The sequence below is a fragment of the Acipenser ruthenus genome, chromosome 22, assembly GCF_902713425.1.
Source record: "Acipenser ruthenus chromosome 22, fAciRut3.2 maternal haplotype, whole genome shotgun sequence".
NCBI lineage: Eukaryota > Metazoa > Chordata > Actinopteri > Acipenseriformes > Acipenseridae > Acipenser > Acipenser ruthenus.
The window spans coordinates 4,104,490-4,128,466 of NC_081210.1; the positions used below are offsets into that span (position 1 = coordinate 4,104,490).

A 23,977-nucleotide genomic window follows, 5' to 3' on the forward strand; every position below is an offset into this window, starting at 1 on the left:
GTCCTTTGTGTTCATCACCTGCAACATTAAGGCACATTTTGACAGGATGTAAGGTGGCTCTTAGCCAAGGACGGTTTACTTGGCGCCATGACCAGGTGCTGCGATGTTTGGCCTTAGCATTGGAAGACAAGCGTAACATGACCAATAAGTTGCCACCTGTTCCATCAAAACATTACACACAAAAGACAACATTCCTCCGCCCAGGAGAGCAACCACCAAGAAAAGGTGTTAAAACCAATCCTCGCCCAGGACAACTGGAAGCTGCTAGAGACTGGAAAATGCTGGCAGATGTTGGTCAACGGCTTATTTTTCCACCTGAGATTGCCACCACTAGCCTTCGACCAGATATTGTCTTGTGGTCTGGATCAGCACGCCTTGTTCACCTGATAGAGTTAACAGTGCCATGGGAGGATGCTGTAGATGAGGCGTATGAGAGGAAGAAACTGTGGTATGCTCAACTAGCCACTGAAGCGGAACAGTGAGGATGGAGAGTCCGGGTTTACCCAGTGGAAGTGGGTTGTCGAGGATTTGTGGCACACTCTACAACCCGGTTTCTCAGAGACGTCGGATTCAGTGGCCAAGAGTTGCGTCGCACAGTGAAGAACTTATCTGAAGCAGCAGAGAGGAGCAGCAACTGGCTGTGGTTGAGACGGAAAGATTCTGGCTGGGGATCTCAAGCACAAAAGAAACGCTGATGTACAGGTAAGTAAGCTGGGCTGAGTTGAGTGGGGGACGGAGGGGGGTGATGCTGGGACGCCAGAATCACTGTCGAGCCCTCTTGAGGTGTCCTGGGCTAGTCGACGAAACACTGAGGATGGAAGGTGCCCACTTGAAGACCCCAGAGATGTACCCTACTTAGCTCAATCCAGACGGTTGTCATGTTGATGCGCTGGGGAGGCCGCACTGTGGTTGATCCCCGGAGCCAGCATCGCAGCCGTTGTGTGTGCTGATGCGCCAGGGAGGCAAAATAAGCTGATCCCTGGAGCCAGCATTACACTTCAGCCATTAACACCAGACAGAAGGATATCTACATCATCATATGGAAGGAAACGTAAATGGATGGAGACACATATGGATCACATTAGTTTACTGTAGCTACGTCTTAGTTGGTGCTTATCTTGGCGAGAGCCGAGTTCAAATCAGCATGAAGTTTTAACATCTACTCTCGTGTAATGGAAATCATGGGATGCTAGTTTTTTTTTTTTTAAATGGAGGCAACTGTAGATAAAAACAGCAGTCCTTGGCTTAATTGTTTTAATTTAGATGGCTCCCCTGGATCTGTCACTCTAAATTACTAGGTTTTGGTGAAAGGGAATGACAGCTATTATGCCATTGAGACAGAAGAACAGCATGCATGGTGTGCTACAAAGAACAGTCTCCTTGTCTGAAGTGAATCTGAGGTGCCCCAGGGTTTAGTACTGTGGTAGGAATGTGAACACTGCCAGGCAGGGGCACCGGAGCTGGGGTGGCCAGAGGGGCCCCTCACTTTTTGACAAAAGAAAAAAGGCAGTGGTAGTAGTCGTATTAGTATTATTATTATTGTTGTTGTTGTTGCACACTTTAAATAATCAGTAGAATAAAAATATATGACCTGCTTCAAGATTTGGCATAGTTGTTATATTGCATTCATTTATCCATAGAAATACTGTATTAAAATGACTTAGTTTTTTTTAACGCAATTGGTAGTTTTTTTCATGATAGTGATGTTATCTATTGTATTATAGGGAAAAAAAAGGTATGGCTATTTTTTTTCTGTTGTAAAAACAGCCATTAACTGAACTTTATGCAAGTACAAGCTCGGTCTCTTACATCAAGTAGCTTATTACATCTTACGTTGCTATATCAACACCTGTTAAACCATCTTTCTGTTCCAGGCCTTGTATACATTTTAAACCCAAATATCTTCTTGTACTGTTTTTTTTTTTTTTACAATAGGCGTGCTTAAAATGAAATTCGTCCTGCAAAGCTATAAGTTAATTTCAATGTATGAAAATTAGTCGTCCCGTGTGCCCCCCTGCCCAGCGTCTTTAAAAGTCAATTTTAACAAGTGTAACCCAATTTGAATGATATTACTTGCATATAGGTATTAACTAAATATATATTAAGATAAATAAATACAAATATGTATGAAAAAGAATTAGTCAAATGTTACTAAACAAAATAAACCATAATAGATAACATATTTATGGATATAAATCATTTATAACATATCTTAAAACTACTCTTGATCCTTGCATGTACCTGTAGTAAAACAAACAAACCACTGATTTGTTGTATACATGTCAAAATTATGTTTTATGGATGTGTTATCAGGTTGTTGTTATTTTGTGTTTGTTGTGCTATACACAGCAGACGCCTAATGAATCAATAAAAACAAGTTAATTATCATTGCTTTCAAGGAGTAACAGTATATCAATCCACCCAGGTTAAATCACAGATTGTTTCACTGTTCTTTTCAGTTAACAGGACATGTTTGGAAAGACTTTCTCTCATCTTCCTCAAATCATGAAGAACTGGACCCCAGGCCCCAGGAATTACTCTTCATGAATCATGTCCAGTGATCCGCTAAAGGCCCCATCCACTTTCTGAACGGCTCTTATTTTATCAACTGGATAACCAGGGAGCTGCCAGGGGCTGGGCTCCAGGCACTAGGTTGCTCCAGGATGTCTCTGCAACATTAGCAAGAATGAGATGGCTTCTCGACATCTAAACAACCTACTACACAATTTGTGTATTTTTTTAAAAAAAATTTTAATGAACCCCTATGTTTTGGAGACTTGACAAGAAGGTTTAGAACACAGCTCGGGGGCCTGGTTTAAAACTGCCAATGTCAGAGTGAATCTAAACTCTAAAGTTTATTATGTACACTGTTTTCTTCCTCTTCACTGTGTGATAAACGTTGAACACAAAGGTGTCATAAGTCATCTCTCCCTTATTGGCTGAATCTAGTATCTCCCGCTACAGTTCTAAGTTATTGTTGGCTTCTTTACATTTCTAAACCCTAACTTGACCAACAAAAATTAAGCAAATTAAATTACAAACCTTCATTTTTTATATATGTTTTATAGCTTCCAAAAATACAGCACGTTCATACCTTTATAATGGCACTGCTAAAGTATTTACTCTACAGATGTCCACATGTTCTCCATATGGGCCCCTTGGCAGTGTTCAGCATTTGTGAGAGAAGCCATCAGCTTGGTTCAGGTGAAATCGCCAAATATAGTTGAACCATTAATCAATCACATCCTATGGAAGATTACTGTGGATAGAGAAAGTAAATCTCTTAGGGTGTGTAAAACATAGTTCAAACAATGTGCCATGTCATGGGCTCCTGTTAGTGCTGTATATAGCTAAATAAAAACAAAACATTGTACAGCAATAACTGGACACAAGAGGGACTGAAACAGAGGCTAAAATTGTTTTAATAAATCACAGGATCTGGGGGTCTATTCAATTGATATAGGTTTGGTGGATCTAAATACCATTGTCATTTAAATAACTTAACTAGGAACCTTTCTGAAGCTTTCCAGATTTTTACTGATTGAAATAGACCATTTCTGATTTGCATGACCATGAACAAAGTGCTCTATTTTGATAATATACTTAATATTTAGATCCAATGAGTAGACCCCATGAGGTCACTATATACCGCACATTAGTACTGACACTCTGTATTTTTAGATACTACACTATTTAGCTGTTTGAATGTACTAATATTAGATCATTAAACATTTAATTGACAATATAATTATTTTACCATAAGTCCAAAATAAAGATGAACAATAAAATGATTAGTCAGTCTAAATCACAGTCAAAATGGTCAACCTCTTATATCAATTAATTTTTGGTGGAAAGCTCTTGTGTTTATGTTATTTCTCTACGTCATCACCCACATGTATTTGGCTAAAGTTCAATTAACTGGGTCTTAAGCTTAAATTGGTTTTGTAAGGCAAGGCCGATTTAAAGCTGCAATTGGTACTTATTTACAGTGAGCCTCTCACAAAAAGCTGAAGTCGGTTATATACCTTGTCAAAGGAAAAACAGCGCAGTCTCTCAAAAACATATATCAGATATACAGCAAGATGAAAAAAAAATACAGATCAAAGCAGAATATACAACAGAGATACACACAGAGCACGTATAATGGAATGTTAAACAGGTAAAAAATAGCAGGTAATTAGGAAAACTGACACTGTCGAAAGTATCCTTTTAAGGAGACTAGCTAACCCTGAGAAGTGTTTTTCAGATGCTTTGAAAGCAGATGCTTTTCCCCAGCCCACTAATTGTCTCCACATGCCCGCACGCAATGCTACCGACAGCAGTGGCATCTGCTCACGTCAAGGCCTGCGCTACCTTTGTAAACAAACTAATGATGACAAGTTCCAGTCACTAATTAGGAACATTATTCATACGTCTTTATTTAAATCAGTGTCGCCGTATGGGTGACATGTGAGCCATGCCCCCTGAAAAACAATGACAGCCCCAGATGCCTGTCAGGCTCATCTTGAAGGGAGGCCAGACCAGCACAGATTAATGGAGCGCACAGCAATTGAGCTATGCCACCAGTTTCCTTGATGCCTGCAGAGGGCATAAGCTGAAAGATTGCAGCAAATCAAATACGGTATAATTTTAATAAAGTTCTACCACGTCCAGACATGCCTTCTTCCAACTTGTTTTAACCTGTGAAAAACTTGAATGTAATATGGGCTGGGTCTTCACATACACAATTAAATGTCAATATGGAATAGTAAGTGTCAGCCGATTGGTTGCTTATAGGAAGGTTCAATTTCAATTGGCAGATATTGTTTTGGTTATTATTATTATTTGTTTATTTAGCAGACGCCTTTATCCAAGGCGACTTACAGAGACTAGGGTGTGTGAACTATGCTTCAGCTGTTGAGTGACTTACAACAACGTCTCACCCGAAAGACGGAGCACAAGGAGGTTAAGTGACTTGCTCAGGGTCACACAATGAGTCAGTGGCTGAGCCGGGATTTGAACCGAGGACCTCCTGGTTACAAGCCCTTTTCTCTTTAACCCCTGGACCACACAGCCTCCTATTGCATTTGGCACCCTGGCATTGTCGTGCTTGCAGCTGGCACCGGGGTCACTACCTTCAGCTGCAGGTACCTGCTTTGCACTTATGTTCAAAATATTTCTGGCGAAGTTCTTCATAAACTATTTTCAGGCAGTTTATTTGTATCTTATTCTCAGACTCAAGCATGTAGGTAATACTGTGGTTACTACAGTAAGCAGTTATCAAGTAATGCTAAAATGTGCACATTAAAGTGACCCTAGAATTACATTGACAATAACTCAAGAAATAGTATTTAACATGAGGTCTGTATCTCTCTGTATATTAGAAAACAAATACTGGTAGAAACATTTAAAAAAGCACAAACAGATACTAAATATGACAAAAGGAAATGCTAATTTTATTTTTTTTAAATGTACTGTTGTGTTTAAAAATAAAAAGTAATGATAAATGTATATAGAGCATAGAAATTCTGTATCATTCTCTCTCTGTGTAAGTTTTTAATTGTGACCACTCACTCAAGAAAAAAGGAATAACTGCTTATTTTTAATAAAGCTACAGAAGATGATGACTAAACAGTGACAGGTCAGGGTCAAGAGAAGAAGTGTCTGTCCAGCAGCTTGCTTTTAATCAAGGGCAAGACAAATCTTTACACACTGATTGCATACAGAACTAACTGTGAATGTTTTTCAAGTACATATATTACGCAACCAGGGGTTTGACATTGACAGTGCCACTGGACTTTAGCTGACAAATGTTCTATTAATTGACCAGCAGCACAGCATAAAAGCAAGATAGATTGAACTTTAAGAAAAAAAAGAGAGAGGGTTTGTGACAGAGAGCGAATTAATCTAAATCAACAATCTCCCTCCCGACCTGTGAGGGCGCTGTATAAAAGGAACTGTTTGCCTCGTACTGAATGGTTCACAGCTCATTCCAGGGTCAATCGGAAGGGGACGGAGTCACGGTACCAGGAGTCATCGCCCTAGTACGTTTAGCGAAGTGTCAGTCATGAATTAGAGGAGACATGATTGAACTTTCTATCGGAGGGGGCGGGGCTGAGGGGACTTTAGGGAGACGTGATGCCGTAATCGGTTCCGTTGTTGTGGTTAATGAGAGGAAACAAGGACTGTGAGATTGTGAGTGTTTCGTGTTTTGTTTGTTTGATACATGTCTAATTGTTACTGTTAGACGGCTAAAACATCTGGGAGCTGTCGCTTGAGGCCAGCACGCAAACCCAGACTGCACAAAGCACCATTGGTAATCTGCACCTCACTTGCACTGAGAGCACGCACTGTTTTCATCTACGTGTTAGTGTCTGTGTTTAGTGTGTGTGTTTTTTCTCGTGTCATTTACGTTTGGGACTGTAACCCTCCTTTTAAGCACGGTGCAATACACATTGTTGTGTAGAGCCTGTGCATACTATTATTTAAAGAGTTGTTGACACGCAACGCAGCGGAAATAAAGCTGCTTTGAACTGTTTTTTTTTGTCTAACCCAGAGCACTGCATCACCCCTACACCAGCACTGCAAACCACCCATTCACAGGGTTTTTTTTTCAGTTTTACAAGACCGAACATGACATTTTACTGATGGATAATATTGTATTATAAAAGTACAATAACATAATTATGCAGTACATAATGTGTTTTTAGAATCTGTAGTAACCCATAAAGAAATATAATTTTACTAAGAATGACTACATATTCTACCTTTTAGTGTTTCTACTAACATACATCTGAATTAACCCCAAAGTAAGGGTATGGTTGAGGATTGGGTTGCCAGCTTCAGTGGATATTTTACTTTCCCTCCCTTTAACCTTGGTACATTAATTACTGGATAGAGGTGGGAGTTATCATTGGGTTATTTAGTGCCTAATGCTGTGGACCAAGTCTCAACATTTCAGGGACATAAAGGGAAAAAAAGGTTCATGTGTGCCCTTTTTCAATTTGATATAATGGGGCCTCTGGAGGAAATGAGCAGTGTAACTTTAAGGCTGACGTAGCCAGTCCCCAGCTCCCAAAGGCTCATTAATTAGTTTTCTCGTCCCCTCACAGCCGTGGCATGTCCTCCACTGTCCCTTCTGATGCTAAGAATACCTCTTTCATCCCGTACATCTCTAAACAGTGGGTGCCCTTCAATTGTAGCTTCGCACTCTCTAAGCTTTTCTGAACCAGTGCCAAGAATGGTCTCTGTTCGACATGGCTCCGATCCCCTAACATCTATTAATTCTGCATTAGCCGTATACACAGAGAAGTATGAACATCTGGGCACTGGGGGAGGGAAGGGGAAGCAAAGTGAGGACTCCTAGTCCTTATAAAGCGCATAACACTAATGGAATTTGAGGTAATTTACTCCAGTACCATATGCTAAATTGCTACAGCTGGACAAAGTTATAATAATCCACACGGTTGCATTCCCTTTCAGAATTGACCCAAGAAGCCGTACAGTATTTGAATCCTAATGTAAAATAAGCAACATGACCGAAATCCAGCTCTACAGCACATTTTGTGTTTTGTCATTGACATTGTTTTACTTTCAGGCCAATTTCAACCTTCTGTTGGGCGTGTATTTGGTCAGCACAGCAGCTGTAATAGTAGATTGAGAGCCAATATTTCTATTACACTTTACCACTGGGAGTTTTAGTTGAAGCTGGGCAGTGAGACCTAAAGGCTGCTAATGACAATGTGGGTAATGTGTGCATCTTGATCAGGTTGACTGTGGAGGTAATTTCCTCAGTAATAGTGGGAGCACAGGAGCCTGTGGAGAAAGACTTTTAATTTTCAAAAAGCAGGCTCAATAGTGGAAGCAGGCAGATAAGCAACTGAGGCTGCAGTTTATAGACTGGTTTCACAGACCCAGATTAGCACTAGCCAAGGACTACCTTACCTAAATTAATATTACATAGACTAAGATTAGTGCCAATCAGGGTCTGTGAAACCAGCCGCAAAAGTTTTAACTCTGACAGACCATGGGGGTGAGGCATATCAAAATGAACAATTAAACATAAAAGGGTTTATTTTCTAATTTACCACATATAAAGTACTACTTCAAAAAATGAAAAACTAAATAAAATAAACAGGTGTAAACAGGTATATGTACATAAAAACTGTAAAAAAAAAACATAATTAATTTTTTTAAAATTTAAAACGGAAGTAACATATGTTTTCTCTTGCGCTTGTCAGTCGGCAGCGCTGAATCCAGGTTGAGCTGCAGCACTCTGCTGCTTTGCAGTTTTCTGATCAAAATGTTTCTGCTGAAGCGCTGTGGCTAGCTTCAAGATGAAATCTCTCCTACTGATATTTTCCCAGGTGCATTCCTTGTACAAAACAAAGGAATTGATGGCTGCCAGGTCCAGTAGAGATAAAACAGGCTTGCATATAAAAAAAATAGAATATTGTAGGTTATATTCAAAATAAAAACAGGTATTGTAAAAGGCAGTCAAAATGACTGCTTTGGCGATTCTAGGTAGGCAGGATTATAACTTCCTTATTTTTGCGATCCTGCCTTTGAAACGCCATCAGGGTATTTAATACATGTATTTAGGAAAATTCATAAACGGACAGCCACATAACTTTCGGACACCCAAGTAATTTCAATTTGAATACCTCAAACCATCAAAATGACTGCTGTGGTAGTTCTAGTGGTAATAAAACAGAGTGCAGGGGTTCAAAGGTATTAGTTGAGACAATTAGTTAATGGCGGACTTCAAAAAGATCACTTATCAAAAGTTATTAGTGTAAATAGAGAGGGATCTATTCGATCTGGCTAGCTAGTAGTTGAGGGTTAGGGAATTTTTTGCAACTGTATTTTATGCTGCTGAGGCCCCCTAAATAAATGCTTGTATAAAACTTACAGATCATATTTAAGCGTGTTTATCGAGTACTGAACATTAGACAGTTACTGTGACAGGCTACTGCTGTGTGGGTGCGTGCATTGGCTGTGGAGTGACAGGCATGTTGATACACCCCACAGGCGAACAGGATTTATTTACATAGAGTGAACACAGACAGAACATACAGGAACCCCACATGACGCTACCTGCAATGGTAGCTCACGTGGGACATACGGTCTGGTGTACAAAAGGCAAAATAAAAACACTGTACACAAAGTATAAAATAAAAGGTGTTGTGAAAACGGTGTGTGCTACTCCTAATACATGGGAGATTCCACTTATTCATCTCGCTCTCTATACCTTGATGGGATCTACAATCCCTGAACTAATCTTCTCAGTTCAATACTGGCGGTTTCAGTTTCTTTACATTCTGATCCTGGGTTACTCTCACGGCGATCAGAGGATTAAAGCAAGGTCTTTAGGTCTCTTTGTCCGGGTAGCGTGGACGATGTTCAGCCTGTTGTCCTTGGCTTTGCAGCAGCCCTGAGGTGAATAAACGGGGCCTTTTTATAACTGACGCCCTGCTGGAACACACCTACCTGCTGATTAGATTCCACAGCTTGCAATCACACACAGCAGGCAGACTCACTTAGGAGCATCATGTACTTCATTAATTATTTACACACAATTACACTCTGTGTGTGTATATATATATATATATATATATATATATATATATATATATATATATATATATATATATATGTTTTTTAACTATTATTTTATACGCGTGCTCTTAGAGAAACAAAGTATAAACACCGAACTGGTAAAAGTCTAATGATAAAACATGCATTTTATTTCTATTTATTATTTATCTCTGCTACTATAAATTACCAGAACCATTGTAATGTTTGTACTACAATAAAATGGCATTTAATTGCATATAAATCTGTGTTCCTCGTCTTTTGGGATATTCTGTTGTGTAAAAGGTTTGTCAGATTTAAGGAACCCAGATGTTTTCTTTGAGTGGCTACACCCATCATTTGTTTAATTAAACCATTTTGCAAACATAATAAGAAAGTTAGTTCACTTCTCTCCTCTTTGGTTTCCTTCATCCTTCTCATCTGCCCTTGGTGCATCTAAAAATACTCTTTGTCAGCAATCCTTTAAAAAGACAGAAGGGTCATTTTCAGTACCTACATTGTTGATACAGTAGATTAATAACTAAGTTACAGCACACTTTGAGCAAAAGAGGTAATTGAGGAGGGAAATGTTATGATTAATTAGCTTTTGTTAAAACTGTAATCACTGACAAGGATGTGATACTGCAGAAACAGTATCATGGATTTAAGAATGTAAGGCATTCCTCTAAAGTTGTTCTTTATTACAGGAGAGGAGTAGGGCTATGTCCACGTTCTGTCTCTGCCCTGCTCGGAGTTTATGTGTCCTTGTGAATTACCATCTGAACAACCACATCTGTGGCCCAGTTTAAATTGAAATACCCAATATATATTTTTGTATCATAAAATATACAGTATGTGTCATTGATGCATAAAGATGTTGAGCTTTAAGAAATGAAGTGACCCCCTCAGGTGCAACTGAGCCTGTGTAAATGCACTTCCCACCATCAGAGTTCACAGTCTTCTTGAATCATTGATTTTGTGCATGGTAAACTAAACATGAGAGAATCTCCTTAATCCTCTGGCTGTCCTTATCACACTATGTTTAGAGAAAGGCATACCTGAGTATATATACAAAGTACCAGTGTTTTTTCCCTTTAGGTCAGTCATCAGCTAACTCTGGGGGTCCCTAATAAGATTTGTTTTCCCCAAGCATGTCTAGTTTACATGCTTACTTTGCAATGAATGCGCCTTTACCTGAACACTGAATTTTAGAATTTAAATAAAAACTTCAAAACCCCCTAGTGCATGCAAATGTATGTGCTAAGGTGATCCACTAGACCTATATTAACTGTATGAGAGTTGTGTGCAACTTTTCAGCAAAAACAAAGAGAGCAGAATGCTGTTCGTAAATTCACAATGTGCATTACTGTGGGTGCAGAAGGCTTGTCCCTCGACGCGGTGACTGCATTAAAGTGTGTCCTTCGAGACAGGTCTCCTGAGTGGTCCTGGAATTAAAACATTTACAGAAAACCACCACCGGAAAGCACACTACTACAGAAGTGATGCAACGTACAGCGACGAGCAAAAGATGAGCTACAGTAGCCCGAATTACAGAAACCGGAAGTGTTTTTAAGTTGGGGTTCAAATGTGATCCCACAACAATATTGATCGATCACAATACCTCTGCAATTTAGATCTGTAATATAGGACCGTCTCTGAGATTTTACATATTTCTATAGACAGATATATAAAGGCACTGTTAGATGTTGGATTTCCATAACCTTGTTACGCAAAAACAGCCCTATTTAAATGATGTGTTTACAATTAAATTAATGATGTGTGAACAATTAAAACGACCCCAATATCTTACAAATATTTTGAAAGCAAATGGTACTACAATGTATAACTTATCCTATTAGTACATTAAACATAAAACAATATATTAACCATCTTAAAAAAAAAAATGTAAATGACGTATTTATGAATGACACCTTGTAGCATAGAAATTGTGTATGGAATCTGTAGCACCACCCACTAAACCCAGTGGCACTACAGTCAAAAGTAAATCTGAAATTAAGAGTAGCATCATCTTTCTCCAGAAAAAAAAAAAAAAATTGCCAGCATCTCCTAATTACATTCAGAGATAGCTAGATCCTTTCTTTTTTTGAGATTGATACTCTGCTGTACCTTTTCAACATGTTCAAGCAGTTTGTCAGCATCAAACCCACTGACAGATGCTCCAGTGCGGCTAGCAGCCGGAATTCCTTCTGACACCGTGTCTATAGGGACTCAAATAACCAGCTCTGAGTGGACAGCTGTGGCCCATTTTCAATTGAGATGGCCATATATATATATATATATATATATATATATATATATATATATATATATGCATGTACTGTGTCATAATTGGTGAATCTTATGTAGATGTTATTCTCAGTATAAGCAATTCTTTCTAATTTTACCTTTTCATTAAAGAACAAATGACCAGAAGTAACAGCCAAAAGATGAAGCCGACCTCCTTAATGAATACCATATTATGGTATATATTATAAATATAAAAATAATGGCGAAATTAACCCAGGGGTCAAAATAATATATTGTTGGCATCACTACTAGATACTATAGTGTTTTGTTTACATGGTATTTCATTTATTTTTATTCTTAGAAGTATCAATCAGTGTGCAATCTCACAGTTTAAAATGAAACCAATTCATTCCCCTATTCAAATGCCATGTCACACTCATTTAACCATCAAATAAGCGTGAGAAACTTCCCACATAGTGAGTAAGAAATGGCTATGCTCGGCAGTACTGGCCATCCTCTGCTTTTTCAAATCAGCCCACAATGCCATGTATTACATAGAGTCAGAAATCCAGAACTCCCACTGCAAGGGAATCATTCTTTTTGTAGGAAAAAGGAATCTAAAATGAGTAGCACTTTTGACATGATTGCTACATTTTCACACATTGCTGTTTTCAAAATCGTGACAAGGCAAAAAAAAAAAAAACTACGGTAATAGCTTAAAATATCTTAAAATATATTAATCTAATGATACAAATAAAAAATACACATATGCAATAGTCAACCTCAAAATGGAGCAAGCTGACATCCCAAGGACCCTACAGTCAACAACCTCTAACCACTGCTTCCATTTGCTTGTCATCCAAACAAGCATGTCACATCACTGTTCAGAAACCATTCAAAGCTGAAAACAATTGAACTCACCATAAGAGCCAAGGGAGGGAGGGGTAAAATAAAAAAAAAAAAAGACAGCAAGCCCCTCCTGATTCCTTGCCGAGTCTTCAAGACACCAGTCTTCGGATCCTGTTTAATCAGTCGTGTATCTCTCTCTCTCTCTCTCTCTCTCTCTCTCTCTCTCTCTCTCTCTCTCTCGGTAAGGTACCACCACCAGCTCTGATGATTTGTTAGCTCAAACAATACATCATTCTTGCCTCCTTTTTTTTTTTTAAGTCACCTCCTTCAAGTTTTTTTCTTCTCTTTCTAATGTCCAGTCCACTGACAGGCAGAAGTTAACGGTTCCGCAGGAGTACCTTGGTGCTGTGTAGATTATTACACTTCTGTGGGCAAATACAAAGGGCCAGAGCTCTCCGCAAGTTTTTTTTTTTTTGCCTTGCTTTCTAATTACCTACCCTATTTCCAAGGACTAAAGGAGAGAGAGGCTGGGCAGTGTGTGTGTGTGTGAGAGAGAGAGAGAGAGAGAGAGAGAGAGAGAGAGAGAGAGAGAGAGAGAGAGAGAGAGAGAGAGAGAGAGAGAGAGAGATGCTGTTCTCCTTAATGTCATACAAATGACCCTGGGCCTGAAGGGAAAGAACTAAGTGCATATACTGGGTGCTGCACTACAGTGACATTGCCACTCTCCCCTAAATAAACACACACACAATATTCTGCACACAAACACAGCTGTTTCCTTTCCATTCAATATGTATGTTCAAAGATTGACAGGTAGAAAAAGCAATGATGTTCAGGCTGCAAGAATCATTCCCCATTATATCATGACCACACAAATAATTTTCTTTTATGTGGTTCACTGTCCTTATATAACATCACAAAACAAACAGTTCATGCATCCGACATGAATGCCAGCCCATTAATATGCTCTGCCCCTCCCAAACACATTAATACAAAGAGAAGCACATCAGTGTAATGAGTTCTACAGTCTCAGCAGAGTTCAGTTTATAGTAATTAAAAATACAATTTTAAAAGTTTTCAAGGCAATGACTGCGTCTACTTTACCTTAATATAACTTCCCTGTGGGCCATTTTCAGCAAATTTGCAGGATGCTGTTATTAGGATAATGTGGAGTAGTGGTTAGGGCTCTGGAGTCTTGACCAGAGGGTTGTGGGTTCAATCCCAGGTTGGGGACACTGCTGCTGTACGGTACTTTACCTAGATTGCTCCAGTAAAAACCCAACTGTATAAATGGGTAATTGTATGTAAAAATAATGAATGTGTAAAAAAATAATGTGATATCTTGTAACAATTGTAAGTCGCCCTGGATAAGGGCGTCTTCTAAGAAATAAATAATAATAATAATATATGGGGACTGGAGAATAACCTACAGTTGTTATTGGTCATATTATTATACTCCACACTTTTCAAACTTCACTCACCTCTGACGTTGTGGTTGCAACTTCTACTGTATCATGGGTCTTTAAGAAATGGTAAACTTACCAGAAGTTACACAAAAATGTTATTCTGCACACACCCCAAGCTTAAATTGAAAAATATGAATTTTGTAGGACAATAGAGAAGTTGTGGGTTGGGTACAGCAGTTAGATGAACTGACCACACTTTTGAACCAGGTACCCAGGGACTGCAGAAGAAAGCACACAGTTCCCTCTGCTCCCTGGTAAAGGAGTAATCTATGAGAATTGCTGCTATGATGGAGCAAGTGAACAGCAGGAGACTGCTGGCAATAAACCCTAAATTAAAAAAGAATAGCCCAGGGCACAGTCTTGATATTCAGCTTATAACGTCTGTCTGTGCTTCGAGTTTATTTGAACTCTCCTCCTTGGAGAAGGTCAAGGAACAAACTCCCTTCCTGAGCCAGCAATATAAATGTTGGTCACTGCCCCCTGTGAAACAAGTACACCTCATCCTGAACAGCAGACATAAGGTGCACAGTGTCTGTGTAAGCCCCCCCCCCCCCCCTCCATACCCTCCTAATCAATGACAAAAGAGTCACCTTAACTACTTTTTCATTACCCACCAGGACAGCTCCAGTCATTTATCTACGCCAGTGCAGCCAAGCTTGCAAAAAATGTAACCCTTAAATCTGGCAGATTTCTATGTGTATCCATTATATCCATCTAGTGGTTTCATCAAAATGATTTGAACATATATTTATATTTTTTACACTTGGCTGTTACCTTATACCTAGTTGTGTATACACCTATTTTGAAAACAGCTGTTCCTGTAGCTGTCACCAATACAACAAAGGCATAAGAATGAAAGCAAAAAAATCAAGGAATATCAAGAGCCTGCCTATATGGATCACAGAGTGACATACATTGGCAGGCCACTTTATTAGGACCTGTTCTTAATATTGGATTGGGCAGCTGTTTGTCTTAATTACAGTCTTGATACAGCATTGCATAGACTCCACAAGGTGCTGAAAGGTGTCTCAAGATTGTAATTCAATTAGTCATTAATATTTCACACAATCCCTTAATCAGAAGTTCAGTACTGTTAAATAAAGAATTCCAGTCCTAATACTGAACCCAAAAAGCGTTACCTCGACCCAGTTTAATAAACACCAATGCTTCTACCCCATTCACTAGACACTAACTTTCAAGAAAGACAACAATACCCTATCTTCTTATGCCTGTTTTAAGAGAACATATGATAGTGTTAGCCTCGTGCTGCTTAACCCCCATAACGATCCCCTTCATTACAGCAGACGCCTTGTAAATTCACTGTAAACGCTTGGACCCTCTAGTGCTATAATGAGGTTGAAGTTTATCTCTGATAAGACACTAGCCCATGCCTGGTGCGCTCGCTATCAAGATTTTCAGCAGGATCTCCTTGCTAGGGCCGGGTAATTTCTGAAGGGATTTCGAGTGCATCTGCTTGACAGCTCATGGTTTCACCTTTCAATCTTTTACCCCCACCGCAGTCGCAATGAGAAATCCAAGATATGAATTTTAAGAAGAAAATTTTTTTTTAGGAATTCTATGTGTGCGGGCATATACAGCGGCTCCTGGTTTGTGGTGCTTTGGGGTGGTGCATTTGTTGCATGCTTTACTTAAATAGGTAAGTGTCCACTCTACCAATATATACCAGTGATATACAGCACCATCTCATTGTTCAACTCCTCTCTGTTCCTTTTGTCTCTTTCATCACTTCACCTTTCCTCTCCCGCCTCCCTCTCCCCCCTTCTCTTTGAGCAGCTATATCAGTGAGAGAATCCATTCATCACTCACTCGTCGCTTCAGGAGGCTGCAGCTGGCCTGCCTGCTTGTGAAGGTCCTGCTCACCTTTCTGCAACACTGCCCACAGCAGGTGGGTCACCAACTGTTAGCTAAGCAGAAAAGAGGGAGCCAACACTGAATTAATGGGGGTACAGTCCCAAGGCCAGGCCACAGACATAGGGTTATGTAGTTTTGACAGCAGCAGTGTTGGCTCTGTTTCATTTGTATTCAAATTCCTGGTGTGTGGTGTTAGTTGGTAGGACAATTTGTTGCCTGCTTTACTCAATACCAGCAGTATCAATACTGGACTAAACTAGCTATGATTGCACTGTGATGGCTGTAATAAAACCATTGTAATTTGAATGCAAGATTTTGACATATATGAACAGAAGCTGAGAAATACTAACTTTAACATGGCACAACATCCTCTCACTGAAACTCCTTGGGAAGAGGCAAGACCAATGAATCAGAGCTTTCAGGCCTGCCGTCCACTCACAGAGAGACATCATTTGAGACAGGACCACCTGACAACAATGTTGATTAGCTTGCTCTGTGAAAAAGTACAATACAGCAGTGCAAACCACAACAATCCCCTTGCTAATATTTTATAACAGTGCTTTAGAAGCCTGCACATTTGTAATTGCTTTGCAGGGGCCTGCTGGAGGAGCTAAATTAAACTGATGATATTAGTTCCCATGAAAGACAAATTGCATACAAATAGTGTTGTATTTATTCATTCATTTACTAACTAAAAAGAACCTGCAAACAGACATTGGCTACATAATGGATTTTGTTTTTCTCACTTTATTTTTACTTGTGGTTCTGGAAATGGCAAACATGTATGCATACATTTTTAAAGGAAACATACAGTAACATGGAAGGTGTTACAAAATACAGTTACAAATTACAACTGAAACACCTAAAACATAAGATTACAGGCCCCAGTGGAGACCATATTTTAGTAAATTGTGGCTGCTGCAATTTCATATTAGGAGCAATAAATGAATTAGCCCTAATCTCCTATACCTCCTTTATCCAATACAGAGCAGGAGGTGGGTCAACGCATTTGTAACTGAATGATTACAGGTTAATTAATCAATTTGAAAACAGTAAAAGGGACAATTTAAATATATGGTATTTTCCATAAGGTAAAAAATACCAATCTGAAATGTGTAAGAATGCTTTTTAAACCAGAATGTACATCTTTAAAAGTATGCTCCCAAGTCCAAAAGCACTAAATAAATATACACTAGGAACACAGACATGATATATAATGTGAAATACAACCACATTATTCACTGTACACAAGGCCATTAGTTAGAATGCCCATGACCTGTTTTTTTATTATTATTTAATGAGCAGAAATGTTTAATTGGGCAATACGACTTAACGAAGCAGGCATTACAGTCAGATAATTGACCACAGTAGGAAGTGTGCCAAGAAGCACAGCCAAAGGCATATAATTAACCCAAAAATTGAATTATCTGGTCATAATGCCAACTTGAGAGGGTCTTCGGCTCCTACTTACTGAAAACATTGTGTTTAATGTGAAGATACTGCATTTATATTTCCATATAAATGAATGTACAGGAAAACAAAAAACAAATCCCATAACTTTTTTAGGATTTGGATAAAGTGGAACAATATCCTCTAAGGAGCCAGCATTGGCCAAACAATGGCTCTTAGAGAAGTGCTGAGCCTGAACCCACATTTATATTCAGCTCTGTAATAAACATGGTCAAATTAGGAAAGAAATATACTAAATTTGGATAAATGTTTGTTTTTATATCAGATGGGGACAGAGGAGGGAATTGGAAATTAATATTTATAACCGTATTATTACATAATCGTCCTTGACAGGTCTCTTTGCATAGTTAATCACCCAGAACAGAAAGTGTTAACAAACAAACAAATAGGACAAAATGATGTACGTGTCTTGACAATGTGACCTTACTGGAACCTGGCACACAAAGTGCATTCTCATGTGGTTAGTAATCCAACCTCTCAGAGAGAAACAAGATGAGCCTCTGACCTAAAAGAAATGACTCGCATCTCAAACCCATCCCCCCCTCCCCTCCCTCACTCCCCCCCCCGGCAAAAGACAAACAAGGTATACAGCAGAAGGAATGTGCCAAAACCTGACAGCCAAGTCAGGAATAACAACCACATAATGACAGGGATGGCGGAGGACAGGGAGACACAAAGGGAGAGAACACAAGTGGCACCCTGTCAGCCTGTGTTCCCTTGCAGGCTTAGAGACAGGACACACAAGACAAACAGAAAAAGAAAGAAGGTGAGGGGGGAGGAAAACAGAGATATTCAGAAATAAGTTGAGTCATCCAAGCAGAGGGAAAGAGATGTGATACAATTAAATAATAATAATACATGTAGCAGTTAGTATTATCCCTACAATAATCATTTCAAATGGTTTGCAACTTGATTTTGTCCTGCTTATTGTCTTTTTCATTTACATAACAATGCGTTTTTAGGGCTACCATGGGCATCCAGTGGCACTGATTGGATGTGATGAGTTTAAAAGGTGTTTACATTACTATGGAGAAATGTTTGACCATTTCTCAATAATTACTGCCACTGTTTCCTTTTGGGAAGTTGGAGTTGCAAATAAGCAGGAAAGTCTGTTCCCCAGAAGGTCGCTTGAGACTGTGAAGGGATGTCAGGGATACCATTTACAAATTATTGAAAGGTTTCATTCATTTGACCTCCTTTATGTAGGGTAGGGTATTTCTTTGTTCAGAAGAAACTCAATCAGATGAAGATTTTCAGTACCCTCGATGGAAGGGCTAATTTTTAACTATCCTGGTGCGCCTTTGTGGTCACCTGGGGTCCAGGTGGGTCTTGTTGGGGAGTTATCATCCAACAAGAGGTTAAAGTAATGTCAGCACTTTGATAGTGTATCATAGCCACAGGCATTCGAAATAAAAAAAAAAGAATGAAAGAAAAACAATTTCAACATCCACGTCTTACAGGCCACTCCTCCCTGAGAATGTCCTAATCCCTCAGGGATCAACTCCCTCTGCGGCACTGCAGCAGAGGCGACAGGGAGAACGTAACCTCCATCTAAATGTAAAAATCTGCTCAAATGTTCTCAGTTTCTGCTGAAGCGCCTGTCTAATCCTTTAAACCCCAAGCAGAACGTGGAGGGATTGTGAGAGAGTTTCGGTTCTGAGACTGCTAATGACAGGAGGTGGGAGCCTGACACAACCTCTGCCTTCCTTCTAGGTAGGCAGTGTAGAATTGCATAGCTGCTATGCAGTAACTTTAGGGAGAGGTGTCCACAATATGGGTAATTTATCCTCTAAAATGTTACGACTATTTCAAAACCAACCCAAACTATTTTTGCACTTTGTGTCCTTTTTTCACATTGTAAAAGAAAGGGGTGTGAATGAATGACATCTAAAACATCCACATTCCAAGGCTGCACAGACTTGACCTTGAAGCAATACTGACACTCTGAATGGCCACATCCCTGCAATCTTAATTATTATTTTCTGAGTGACTGTGGTAGGGTACCCCTGCACCTGTGCGTATTTTGTGTTTTATGTAGCGTGTTATTGTTTATATATATGTATATAGTGGTGCATGGAATGTGGGTTATACAGCACAGGTGATTTAAAATGTATTTGTATTTAGGCATGGGGATTGCACAATCACTTCACTTGCAGAGTAAAGGGTGTATTTGTATGTGGGCACAGGGATTGCACAACTAGTTCACGTGCAGACTGCTAATTGAATGATTAATTAGGAAAAGAGTCCCGGCACAGCTGTAGATAAAAGCAGCATGAATTTCTCACTCAGGATTGTGTTCGGTGAGGAAAGAACGAGTGTCTGTTTTGGCCACTGTGCCGTTTTGTTTTGGGATAAGGGTTTTGTTTTCTGTTTAAACCTTTTATTTATAATAAATTTGTGCAGCAGCACTTCACTCATCAATCTGTGTCCATTTGACTGGTCTGATGTCACCACACAAGCCATCCTGGTCATAGTGACATTGTGTGTTGCTGCGTTTCTTCCTCTCAAAACAAAAACTCCCTTTCAATGAGTAAAACATGTGAGAAAAAATCAAATCAAAATGAAAAAATCCTTAAGGGCAGCTGTGAATTATACTGTTAACAAAAGTGAGTGATATAAAAGCACCATTGCTTCGGTATCTTTTTTATTTTATTTATGCTACCACATAAGCTACAGCATGCAGGCAAAATAATGTGCTATTTTCAAGTGCTACTTCAGAGAGCTCTGGTCCATCTTTTCCAATTGAGATATCTATTATGTTTAAATTGCTTCCAACAGTTGAGGGCTGTCTCGTTCCTTCTTTTAAAAATTGAACATGATTTAGATAACTTCTTTGAAAATGGTGTCTGTAAGAAAAAAAAAAGGATTTCAGGATGAAGTTGTAGCCGGAATGAAGGGGGATGAAATTCTGATGTTCTCATTTGTCACAGTTGTAGAGTTATCTGGCAGCAATCAAAGCTATAACATCCGTGGCTTATGCCGTGTTGCAAACCAAGCATAAACTCGGGAACTACGGTAGCTACAAGCCTAGTGATCTGCTCAACCTTGAAGAAGGCCAAAAATATGAGCACAATGCACTATCATGAGTTAAAACCAACTGGTCAGGTATATCTTTGCTTGAGGAATTTTCATCACCAGGAAACAAATACTAAAATTACATAACTGAATAAATAGGATACACATTTTGAACATAACAGATATATCACCTGACTGTGTAGACCCTGTAAAGCTGTGCTTCCTAAATTATTCCAAATCTGTTTGGTATTTAGACAAATCTAGATTGTTGTTAGTTTCCTAAATAAGGGCCCTAGGTCTGTTATCAGTTGGTAAAACTTTTCAGAAAAATACTTAAGTAAGACTGTAAAGCCAAGGTGTAAATGTTGGTCCCTGTGACTTTGTAGAGGTATAAAAGCTATTTTTAACTCAATTGAGTTGTTTAAAATTGTAAAAGTTAACCCTAGTAACTATTTCAAGCCAGGCACAGACACCAGGGCCAGAGGGCACAGTTGGAAATGGAGAGAGACAAACTTAAAATACACACCAATTATTCACACCACCAGCAAAAAAAACAAATAAAGAGAAGAGTTATCATTGTTCTTTTTGTACATTTTTATGTTATCCTAATATGGTGGGGTGGAAAGTAAAAAAACAGGGAAATAAGTTTATTTTAAAAAATGTGTAAGATAAAGCTTACAAACATTGCTACATGCTGAGGTTAGGTTATACTGCTGTCGAAGCTCTGTATAACTTGAAATAACCCACCAAATAACTTCATACTTAAAAGACTTACCAACACATAACAGTCAATGTGAAAGTTTCACACTAAAAAAACACAAACAAAATTTAAATCAACAACTGTCATTGCTCATTCCTACCTGACTTTATTTTTCGGTGAAAACCCGTCTGGTAAATTATTTTAAAAAAATGTAATATCCAATGATCTAAAACTTCTCTACACCTCCGCAAGCCCAAGCTACAAAGACATATTGAAATTTGCATTAAACGCAACAGATAATAAAAGCAAATGAAATAAAAGTGCCACTAAGTGCATACATCAAAGTCAAGAGAAATATTTTCGATTCCTCTGCTTATATTTAAAAAAGGTAAAGTGGCTTCCGGATTTCTTATTTAATAAATTCTCCCTGCAGAAAATTAGTTTTTCACAGCAGGGAGAATTTTCAAGGCCCATCAGGATGAACAGGCAGTATCTAATCACCACTTGGGCTTTGTAGATACACCAGGCTTTGCAGCCATTTCAATGATCCAATTACTCACTGAAAGCATGCTTTAAGCTGTGCATACTAATGAGATGTCGGGTGCGTGCGCGGAGAGGACTTTGGGAGGTTCTGGGAAGCGATGGAACACCGGTAGTGTTTCATCACGACCTGTGACCAATTACGCTAATTCAGATTCCATTACCCTATGTACTGCCTGCAGGTGGAGTAGAGGATAGGATCCTTTGTCACAAGAAAATAAATGCATATTGCCTTTCACAAGTTGGGTTACATGTGGAAGGAGGCTGAGGATTAGCTAAAATGCATAATTTAAAGTGTTGCAGGTGGCCCATTTGTATAGTGGGGTGGGAAGTGTCACTTGATCTGTTTAAAATGAGGCCACTTAGACAGATTCTTCAATTTAAGCCACCAGTTTAAAACCGGCAATTAAATAACAAATTAGGGGCGAACACGAAAAAAGAAACGTTTGCAAAACTTAACTGATCATGACATGGAGTACTTCTGATCTGCACTGTTCAGACCATCTCCCTTCATGAGTTTAGTGTACATTTTATCTGGTGCTTGTGTATGTTGTTTATGAGGAGGGGTAGTTGCTCTATGACCTCTATTACTTGTGTAGATCAATCAAAAGAAGATTGTGTTCAGAGCTACGAAAAGGGGACTTTCCATGTAGATGGTGGGATTCTGTTTTGCTCAACTTGTAATGTGTCTTTGGATTATCTAAGAAAAGGTACTATTGAAAAACATCTTGACAGAGCAGTACACAAAAACAAGAAAATCAAACTTTCAGTCTAAAATCACAGGATTGTTTAAAAAGAGCACAGAAAGTGGAGCAACACATAATGTCAACACATTTGAATTAGTGGAAGCCTTAGTGCAACCAACATACCGATACAACGACTGGTCAATGAAATATTACACTTTTTTTAATGAAAAAAATCCCCAATTGTGGAGCTGTGCCTAACAGTGACACACTCACACAAGAGTATCTCCCTAAAGTGTATGCAGCACACAAAGAATATTTAAATTGCAAAATGAACGATTCTGAGTCTGTTTGCGTTGTATGCGACAAAGCCACTGATGATCAAGGCAACTGTGTTTTGTACATTATTTTCATCCCACAGAGCTTTACAACTGCTCATTCTGAAGAGCTTACTGCTTACTTAGTAGATACACTGCATCATTAAGACACTTGTGGAGAATGGCATTGAATTCAATTGTGTGTCTGTAATGATAGACAATGTAACACAGGGAGAAACACTAGCTGTTTACGTCTATGCTTAGTCATATACAATGTTTTTTTTTTATTTTACTATTTTTTTAGGTTGATTGGTTCTGGTGGCATATATGATATTATATCATTTACTAATATTTTGACGGTATCTGTGGTTTTAAAACTTCATAAAAAATAATTTCTGTTTTTATAAAAGAAAACACAAAAGCTTTGATTTTGCCATTTCAGGTATGCGGTTAACATTTCTCCCAGGTTTAATATTTGGGGATTGAAAGCAGCAAAATAGGCTATGGGAATTACACGGTCATTGTAATTTAATGTCTCAGCATAAGTTTTAAAGGTTTATAAAACTCGAAAATTTTGCTGAATATGTCATTCAAGGTTGTTTTTAAAAAATCGATTTTACTTTTTTTTGCAACCAACATTAATTGTTGCGGCCATTTTAAATGACTCGTTTCCAGAAAGTTTGTTTCATTTTTAAAGATTTCATATTTTTCAATAGTGTCTTGAGTTCCAATGTTACAATGTACTCGTACATCCTCAGACAGTCTGGGATATATGAAGATTACGAGGCAGGTGTATATGCAACACTTTTGCCTATGTTAATATATTTATAAAGTCACCATGTACTTGTGATATTTAAGTAGGCTATGCTTAAAATGACTTTAAAATATACAAAAGGAACTGTAAATGTTCAATAAATGAATGTACACAGAGTGCGAGTTGAGGTGCAGTCATAAATACAAGCAATCAAATGGCATCTAATATTAAAGTGACGTTTCGCCAAACACCTTTTGAAATGTATTTAGTGAACTTTTAATTGACTGAGCGAGTGCTCATATTACAAAATGAATCAGAGGGAGATTAAGTTGAACAAACAAATATTTATTTGATATGAAGAGTTAAACAAATGTTCAATTAACAATTACTTTCCCCCGCCCTCCTCCTATGGAGCGCATCTTTGTCCTTATTGTTTAATTGACATTAATGTTCTCGCTGATTCAGCACTAAGAAGCCTTTCATAAATCCCCACCACTTCTTCTGCTAATACATTT

At 38.6% G+C, this 23,977-nt stretch overlaps 1 protein-coding gene across 23 annotated transcripts in view; it reads right to left on the reverse strand.

Moving 5' to 3' along the window:
• Positions 1 to 23,977, reverse strand: part of LOC117431445 (RNA binding protein fox-1 homolog 1) — a 603,925-nt gene that overhangs the window by 469,251 nt on the left and 110,697 nt on the right. The window contains exon 1 of one of the 23 annotated variants that reach the window (XM_058995823.1): positions 12,721 to 12,738. The exons of the other annotated variants lie outside the window; for them this stretch is intronic. Coding sequence (XP_058851806.1) covers positions 12,721 to 12,723 — 3 coding nt within the window. The 5' untranslated portion in view covers positions 12,724 to 12,738. Of the gene's footprint in view, positions 1 to 12,720; positions 12,739 to 23,977 lie in introns of those variants that run through there. 23 annotated transcript variants of the gene reach the window in all.